The 9,614-nt window shown below is 46.1% G+C and overlaps 1 protein-coding gene across 1 annotated transcript; it reads left to right on the forward strand.

Annotated features, from left to right (window-relative positions):
- The first annotated feature begins 6,442 nt into the window (after window positions 1–6,442).
- tmem74 (transmembrane protein 74) lies at window positions 6,443–9,237 on the forward strand. Its single transcript, XM_076012870.1, has 2 exons — window positions 6,443–6,837; window positions 8,316–9,237. The coding sequence occupies exon 2, from the start codon at window positions 8,389–8,391 to the stop codon at window positions 9,235–9,237; it is 849 nt and encodes a 282-aa protein (XP_075868985.1). The 5' UTR covers window positions 6,443–6,837; window positions 8,316–8,388.
- Window positions 9,238–9,614: the final 377 nt, after the last annotated feature.

Raw genomic sequence — 9,614 nt, forward strand, 5'->3', positions numbered from 1 at the left:
GCTGCAAATGTAAGCACCGTCTTATTAGACTAGTAAACCATAGCCTGTGACACACTGACAATGAAATGCTCTCAAGCCACCGGCGGTGAGGGGGAGTGTACATATGTTGATGGAGGACCAGACTGTGATGCAGCATGTGGCACAATATTCAGCTCTCTGATGCTGCCAATGGTGTAGAGAAAATGCACGGTGGGAAGGAAGCCAGTGACCAAAGAGTGTGTCTACTCATCCATGTATGAAATGAACCTGATATGCCTCATATTGCAGCTGTTTTTAAACAACCACCTGCAGACCATCAGGTACAGCCTTTACAAACAGCCTCGCTGTTCAGGACCCTAATTTGCAAGAAAAAGCCATGTAACGGCTAGAAATATCAATAAAGATCAATATTAGCCGTGTGATAAAGCGCAAGTTTCCCCGAGGCCTGAAAGAGACGAACAACAGAGACAAAAAATGGCCGTAATACTCACTGGCTGATCAAAGAAATGGCTCGAAAAGAAGGATAAGGCTGCGTCTTTACTGCTGAATTAATTGATTTAGTGAGATCCTTCATGGACTCTTGCCTCTTTCATTGACAGTCAAGACTGTTTTCACAACTTCCTCACACTTCCTCCAATGCAGTAAGTCTGTTGTTCAGGTTCAAGTGAATGTTCACATTGAACACCTTTCAAATGAATCAATTTTGCTGTCTGACAGTGTGGTTCAGAAGCCAGGAGATAAGACAATACTCTTGCATGAGCCGGTGTAGCTACAACTTTATGTTTATTTTGGATGTACAGAAAAAAAAAAAAAGTGCATACACCAGCAATCAATTATACATAACTCTCAATGCAATTCCAAAAAAACTTTTTAAAAAAAGTTATTTAGATTGAACAAAGTGTCTGTTGATTTGATATATAATTGATGAGCAAAATGAACAAAGTATGGATGTATGTGTTCAGTCTTTTGATAAATTGTATTAATGTGATGATTAAATGCACTGATTGGTAATTTTGTTTGGGATAAACCAATTGTTTAAGAACACTTCAATCTCAAGTAATAGGATGTGAAAAAGTATAACAGTAATCAGCATTGTAATAATAAAAGTGTTGTAATAATAACTGGGTTATAAACAGCACGGTGTTTGAAAACAAAAGGCGTGCGTTTTGCCGCTGAATCACAACGTGGCACACAATGGTTCTTGACTGCTACCTCGTGGTGAAAAGCTAGAACTGCGAGTGCAGCCAAATTGCTGCCAGGAGCTCTTGAAATATGTCATTAATATTTACGAGTCATGTCAATTAAACAGCCACGCTTAATACATCTCAACATTTAAATTCATGCCCTTTTCAAGTGACTGACACGTCAACTCCAGGAAGTTCTCCTTCTGGGACAGTTCATCAAAAAAAAAAAAAGAAAAAAAAAGGCACCGACAAACTACAGTAAACTGAAAGATGAAGGCCAAATATTTTTAAAAAAAGAAAATAAAAAGATGCTTCCAATTTTCTCAATTACTGGAACAAAAGAAAATAAATTCCTGGCATTGGACTCCAGCTAATTTAGAGGAAGTAAATGTCCTCATATTAAGTAAAAGTGGTTTCACTCCCGCTTTTGGGTTTTCACCAGAAGCTTTCAGATCAGCGGAATGAATTATTCATCAGCTGCAGCTTTCATTGACAAGGTCCCGCTCAAGGTAAAGATTCATGCAGAAAATTGGAGGCAAAATTGTAGCTACAGCAGCAGTGCCAGCAGACTACTCAGAGCTTGGCTCGCTCTGTCCTCTAAATATAAATAACTTATTTGGCCAAAGCTCAAGACTTTCCCAATTACCTAATGAAGCAAACTCATGCCATTCCATCTAAAATGTTAGATCTTGTCTCACTGAAACAGATGCTCTGAATCTCCTCGACCATTCAGCCCCCCACAGCCATGCGAGAGCCAAACTGAGCTTGACTGAGATTTTTTTTTTTTTCTTCTTCTTCTTCTTTTTCTTAAATAAATGGGATTTGGTGGCCGAATCAAAACGTCCGCTGTGTTATAATTAGGCTGCAGAAGATCAGAACTGTAAAGCACAATTATCATCCAGGCATGTTGGGAGAGGTAGAATGCAAAGGCAGAGCGAGGGTGGATGACATCATGGTCACTACGATAAGGGAAGGACGAAGGAATGACTAAACTGCTAAATTGGTTCAATTTGTTGCAAAAGTGTTTTTCTTTTTTTTTTTTTTTAAATCACAGACTGCTAGTCTTTTGTAGTTTAAATTCTTCCCAGTTTCTTACATTCCAGTCCACAAAACGAAGAGCCAAAAACCGTTAAATACAATGATTAATACATTAAATTATTAAGACATACTGGACTTTTTGTATTGTGCTTTCTGGGGTGCGCATACAAGTATAGGCACATTTGAAACGTCTGATATTGCTGGGTCAAGGAGCAGTCTCTGGACTTTAACATGGAACAAAGTTTAATTGGAAAAGAAATGGAATGACGAAGGTGGAATCGGTCCAGGGGGAGAACACGGCGGAGGAATCCAGCGAAGTGAACGATACTGACGGATTAGGCTTTGTAGTAAAGAGGTTGGTTGGCAGGCTGGCCTGACTGTGCAGGATGAAACAGTCTGAATGACTGAAAGTTATCCAAAAAAAGAAAAAAGAAAAAAAGTTGCTTCTCAGTACTCAGTGTTCCCTGGCAGGGAGGGAAGGGACTTCAAGATCGGACCAGAGTCGACTGACTGTTGGGTGATGTGCTAATGAAGGCCAGGTGTGCTTGATTGGCTGGGCAGAGCAGGTGTGGATCAAAGTGGAAGGCAGACAGAGCGCAGGGGGGGAGAGGGAGGGGGATAGTTTAAAAAAAAAAAAAAAAAGGAAAGGTATAGTTCAACATTTTTGGCAAACTCATAGCCATCATCCCTCCAGGTAAATGAAAAAGGTCTCATAAAGCATGTTTATACATATTTAGATTCACATAGGACATGGTAAATCAAGGGCTTATGGTAATAGGTGATTGCTAGAGTGTTTAACAATCGTCAATCACAATGCCACATACGTCCATGGGAAAGTGACAAGATTTGCTGGAGGAATCTGACATCTTTTATATGTCATCATTTTAGAGCACAGCAGTGACTTTACCATGGCGGCATGAAATATTATGAGTGACAAATCTATGCAAATTATACCTACCCCGTATAATCCTTATGAACCTTGCTATAGCTTTTTATGTGTCATCTGTGATTATTAGCATTTACATGAAGTGTGAAGATTTTTTCTTCAACAAAGAGGTCCAGTTTAAGTTTTAGCAAGAGTTTTAGAGTTGTATTGCGAACTAGAGTGTACTTGTGTGTTTGTGTGTGTGTGTGTGTGTGTGTGTGTGTCTCTCTCTCTCTCTCTCTCTCTCTCTCTCTCTCTCTCTCTCTCTCCCTCTCTCTCTCTCTCTCTCTCTCACACACACACACACACACCAACACACACACACAGACACTTGGTCAGAAGGAAAGCCATTATTATGACTCCATTATCCCATAGAGTACATATTGAGTCTCGCCACCTCACTTCAATTAGTAGCCTCACAATGAATTAACCCAAGGTTCTAAGTAATAAATATTTCATGCCACTGTCTCACTATCTGTTGCTACCCCCCCCCCCCACACACACACACACACACACACACCCTACACACACACACACACACACACACACACACACACACACACACACACACACACAAAGACCTTTGTGCGTCAGTCTCTTAATCCTCTTGTCATCCAGCTCTTTGCACGCAGGCCCCTCTCTACACGGCTTTTTCAGAGCTAGTGAGGCCCTTGCGTGCCTGTCTGACTTCTGGAAGCCAAGCCAGGGAGCTGCGAACTCCTACTTATTAATAATCTACACTACCCCTGCAGTTGTGACCTACTACCCTGGCGCAGACCTCCCGATGCTTTGCTCATCGTGTTGAAACTGTCATGGATATTTTGGCAGAGCTCTTAGTTTGCTAAAGCTCCCTTCATAAACTATTAAAAACAAAAACACACAGGTTTGAAGAAACGCATGTGCAGCTTTTTTTTTTTTTTGCCAATATTAGCCAAAAAAAATAAATAAATAGAATGACAATCCTGACACTGACACTCATTTTCCTCCCACTATCACTATCACACTCTGTTCCTGCAAATCAGACACCTCAAACGCAGCGATCCCACCTTGCTGTCTGCTGTCTTCTCACCCTCCCTGGTAATGGCTGACCTCAGGAATTATTAATGGGACTGTGCGCTCGTGGAAGAAATACTGGCCATGCGTGGAGCAGCAATGTTTTATAGAACACTCGTCGCACCGACATGAGGTTCAGCATGACCTCATCTGGTCGTGGTGCTCAGCGTGACATTATCGCCGTGGTGCCACAAAGTCAACTTGAACTCATGGACTTAAGCAAGCGAAATTGTATCCCTTTTTCGAGTGAAAGCTATTCTTGTTTTTTTGTTTGTTTGTTTGTTTTTAGAGTGAAAGAAAAGCCCTCGAGTCCTTCAGGGACATTCCCCCCCAGTCATTGGTTAAAATCAAAACCCATGAAGTGGAAGCCTTCACTGATCACATCAAGTCAGTGGACCATCACATCAAGTTCACCCGGGAAGTCACTTCCAACAACAGACTTCCCTTTCTGGACCGTGCCATCATCACTGAGGAGGACAGAAGCCTCACTGTTGAAGATTATCAGAAACCCACCCACACAGATCAATACCTACTGTTTGACTCCCATCACCTGCTTCAACACAAGCCAGGTGTCATCAGAACCCTACACAGCATAAGGACCTCCCTGGAAACTTATGGCTATACTAACTGGGCCTTCCGAAAAATCCAACAACCACCAGGGAAGACCCAGACAACAAAAGGAAGACTTTGACATTTTGGACTTGGGTTGAATTTTCACATTGGAGATTCCACTGCAGTTAACAAGCCACTATTTTTTACTGCATGCGCAGGCTTGCCTATTCCTACTGCAGCATCCTTTCCCTCTCTCTCTCTCTCTATTTTAGTTCTGTTTACTTGCACCCTGCTCCACTTCGCCAGCTCTTGCCGGAACCTCTTCCAGAAGAAGAAGAAACAAATGAGTCCCTTGATTATTACATTGCTCATGCTCGAAGACATTAGAGACACTGGGATTTCCTCTCGCCCACTCCCCGCCTGCCCACCCATCCGTCCTCTTCCGAGCGCGGCGGCGGCGACATCGTCCTTGCCAGCAGGGAAAGTGGTGCACTGTTGCAGACAGATAGCATCTGATCGTTTCCCTGCTGTTTCCCCACTCAGCTGAGCTCACAGTCGGATCTCGCCTCACCCTCTCTTCTCGTCTTCGATCTGAACGGAGCACTGTGGCTGACGCTCTGCACGCTGATATCTGCATCACACACACACACACACACACACACACACACACACACACACACACACACACACAGTCTAAAGGGGTTGTCCGTGTCTGACTCCCACACCCTCCCCATCTCTTAACTCATCTGTTAAATGGAGTCTCGTTGGGAAAAGAGCCAAGGCTCTTCTTGCAGCCACCAGGCCTCCAGAGAAAGTGACAATTTTATTTATGGCACCGCCTACCGCTGCTGCTGCTGTTCCAGCTCAGTAATTCAGAGCAGTCAGCAAACGAACACCTTGTTCAAACTTTGACTATATGCACCATTTTACTCCTAATATTCACAGTGGCCTGTTTTCCAAGAAAATCAAGCGGTTTAAGTCGATGACGTGCTGTGAAACCAAGGTGAGCTTCCAAAAGATTTTGAAAACAAGGGTCAGAGATCAAGCAGACTATTAGATCTCTAGATTAAACACGGATTAGGATGGCTCTGACATAGTGACCGGTAATCTTCTGAGAGAGCTCGGTTGGAACAGATGGTGCAGGATACACACAGTTTAACGCCGCTGTTTGCACAGAGCGCCACTGTGGATCTTTCTGATATGATGAAGGCATTAAAGTGACAACACATTGCTTGCTTGAACCTCGGGGAGGCGGAGCTCGAGTTTATCAAATTATTCTGCAACTCCTGTTTAAGGGCCTTACTGGTAAATATCGACTCCATCCTGCCTCTTCCATTAGTATTCATTCACATTGGACGTTCGGCATTCAATATCATCCTTTTAGCTCTGGGGGTGATTAATGGTCTCATGAACGCTAACCTACCCACACTCTCTCTCTCTCTCTCTCTCTCTCTCTCTCTCTCTCTCTCTCTCTCTCTCTCTCTCTCTCTCTCTCTCTCTCTCTCTCTCTCTCTCCATAAAATGATATTTTTAAATCTGTGCCGAGAGGTTTCCGCAGCACCGGATCCGCCAATGCAATTTCCTGCAGGGAACTTGTGACGCTCTAATCCCAGGGTTCTCGTCTGCCCTTTCTGATGCGTTTGTGCTGCTCACTGCCCGGGAGTGACGCGAATCGGTCGGAGAGCGGCGCTCCTCTTCGGCGTCGCTGCGCTGCGCGGGCATCTGACAGGGCGTGCGCGCCTGCGTGCGTGCGTGCGTGCGTGTGTCTGTGCGCGCGCGTGAAGAGGCGGGACCAGCGGCGAGCTCCCGTTCAGTAGCAGGCAGCCACACAGCGGGGGGAAGAGGATGCACGCACACGGTCGGAGGCTGCGGCGTCTGGGCGGATGGGCTGCAGAGACAGCGCGGTGAGAGCCTGATTCCATCGTTTCACGGCGCGGTTTGTTTTGTGCTTTTGCGGCGGAGGCAACGGGTTGCGCGAGGCCGCTCGACCCCCACCCTCCCCCCCACCCCACCGATACACAGTCATCTCGCGCATCTTAAAACCGAGTGCACGTCAAGTGTGCAGAAGTGTCCTGCACGCATGGCGCAAATGCCTGTTTGCTCGAGGTGGGACGCTTTTTATTGTGGAATTGTGTGCACGCAAGTGTTGTCTGTTCTGTTTGATGGATGATGTAATTTAAGCCTGTAGTTTTCCTGGTCGTTTCCTGCGCGCGTGCCTGAAATTTAGAAGTCGTTCGATGCAGCCAAGTCGCTGTTGATGCGCTGCTTCTAATCCGATTGGACAAAGTGGAATTTGGCTAATCGTGGTCATTTTAAGCGCCTTTCACGCAGGCTCCCCCGATTCCTCTCCGACGATCCCATCAACTTTAAACTGGTGCCGGGGACCGGTTGCAAACCTCACGCACCCAAACCTCTGTTGTGCACTGTGTGTGTGTGTGTGTGTGTGTGTGTGTGTGTGTGTGTGTGTGTGTGTGTGTGTGTGTGTGTGTGTGTGTGTGTGTGTGTGTGTGCTTACCTATCTATCTGACAGGGACATTGCATGTCGTTGCACATTCACCAAGAGGGGACCGGAAAGCCAAGGCAGGATGATTTCCAGGTCTCCACTTGGACATGCTTCAGATCAAGTCAATTTCATGTCTAAAACCTCCTGGTGTACTTAAATAAAAAAATAAAAAAATAAATAAAATAAAAAAATTGCAGAGTGGAGACTTGGAGGTGTGTGAGTGTTTTAGAGATGCAATGGTATGAAAATTTCACATCACGGTTATTTTGACCAAAATTACCACAATTATCATTATTATCACAGTATTGTTGAAATGTGCTAAAAAAATAAATAAATAAAAAAAACTTAAAAAAAACTTTTAAAAAAAAGTATCAAGACACAAATTGAAATACTTTAACTAAGTTTTATTTTGAAAACAAAATAACTTGATAACATCAGCTGCCCCAATTCTGAAGCTGCATCAGCAATAAATAAGAAGCAGCGGCCGTACCGAAACACAAGATGTTGTTTTGCTGCTGTGTGTGCTGTGTGCAGAGACCTGCTGACGCGACTTGCCAATCGCACCAATAATATGTTGTATTTTGTTTTACAGGAGTAACATTAGGTAACACTTAAAACTTCAGTTTACTTTATTGGCGACCAGTTTCTCCTCAGCATTATTGTAATATCCCAAAATCAGCCCAAACTTCGGACTTTTGTCTTTTTTGACAGCGAAAAAATCTCGTCCGCTGAACTTCCTTCTGCCATGTTTACAACCGAGAAATTGTACACTGCCTATGGGCGCCTGTGTCTGAGCGACTGCTGCTCCTTTTCTGAGCAATGAGAAGTAGGTTTTCAAACAGCGGTAATCAAACACGATATGATAACGGATGATAACTCAAATTTGAAATGGTAATAATAACAGTCAGACTTTTTTTTACTGTGATTTATCATTTTACCGGTCATCGTTACATCCCAAGAGTGTTCATGCCAAACCTCCAACCTGTCTGAAAGGGTTTTGATGGCCCATTCAAACACATGCTGTTTAAACAGTCCCGTGTGTGTGTGTGTGTGTGTGTGTGTGTGTGTGTCCTCATCACAGGGATGCTTTGGGCTGACAGTGCCGCGGGTGGAAGGCTCAGCAGAGTGAACCAGCGGGTGGTGCTGAAACGCGAATGGCCTCCCCGGAGCCGCTTCCCACTCAGGATGGAGGAAGACAAGCCGACCATTCAGATGCCCTTGAGCGGCTTTCCGGCGCGCTGCACATCCGCAAGTCAGGCGGATCAACGGGAGCAGCTCTCCTGGGGGAGGCTCGCTGTAACCTGGCACGCAGCTGCCATTCGGCACCAAGGACGGCGCCTCCTCCGGCGCGCAAGGCACTGGCGGAGCTCAGACTCAGCCAGCTCGGCGAGGAGAAGGTCCGCGTGTGCTGCGACGAGGAGCTAGAGACCTCCTTCACGTACGTGGACGAGAACGTCAACCTGCGCCGCGTGCCCAGCCCGGAGGCCAGCGGCTGCAAGAGCGCGCACAGGCCCGTGCGCAACGGCCACGAGCCCTGCTCCGAGACCTTCGAGCTCTCCTTCCTCTCGGAGGACGACCTCTCCTTCGGGGAGGGACCCGGCACGTCCGTAGACTACGGCTTCATCAGCGCGGTCACGTGCTTGGTGACGGGCATCTCCCTGGTCATCATCTCCTACGCCGTGCCCCGCGAGGTGCAGGTGGACCGCGACAGCGTGTCGGCCAGGGAGATGGAGAGGCTGGAGATGGAGAGCGCTCGGATAGGCGCCCACCTGGACCGCTGCGTCATCGCGGGGCTGTGCCTGCTCACGCTGGGCGGCGTGGTGCTGTCCACGCTGCTCATGGTCTCCATGTGGAAGGGGGAGATGTACAGGCGGAAGGTCGTGGCCTACTCCAAGCGCTCGGCCAAGCACTACGGCTCCATGAGCCTAAAGACCAAGTCCAGTCCCAGCCACTCCTCCGTGCACTTGTCTCTGGAGGAGGAGATGGAGGAGACATTGACTTGAGGAGCAGCTCCGTGCACGTGGACCTTCTACGCGTGAATCATCCTATTGTAGCCCAAGGCCGTCCTCGCACATTCAAAGTGCAAGATTGCACCCTTTTTTTTTTGTTGTCTTCTTTTCTCGCTCTGCTGAGAAAACACATTCACGTGGCCAACACAGAGGCGTAGAGAAGCATTAATCACGAGGCGAACAACAGGAGCCCATTACATGCTGTCATGTGAATCAAATGGCACCAAGTCATTTAAAGAAAAAAATCAGCATTCAGAGCTTCATGTCTGAAACTCTGACCATTTTTCGTTGCTGTTGCTGCTGTGTCTCTCCAGGATGCGGCCTCTGAGAGCTTGAATTTATTATTTGGGGGCCTATTCATATTTAATGGG

Source organism: Nelusetta ayraudi, unplaced genomic scaffold, assembly GCF_046127955.1.
Source record: "Nelusetta ayraudi isolate G7.1 ecotype Tasmania unplaced genomic scaffold, CSIRO-AGI_Nayr_v1 ptg000136l, whole genome shotgun sequence".
In the NCBI taxonomy this organism is placed as follows: Eukaryota; Metazoa; Chordata; class Actinopteri; order Tetraodontiformes; family Monacanthidae; genus Nelusetta; species Nelusetta ayraudi.

Excerpts from the sequence above, each read along its gene's own strand:
- tmem74 (XM_076012870.1), top strand. The coding sequence starts at position 8,389 with ATGGCCTCCCCGGAGCCGCTTCCCACTCAGGATGGAGGAAGACAAGCC.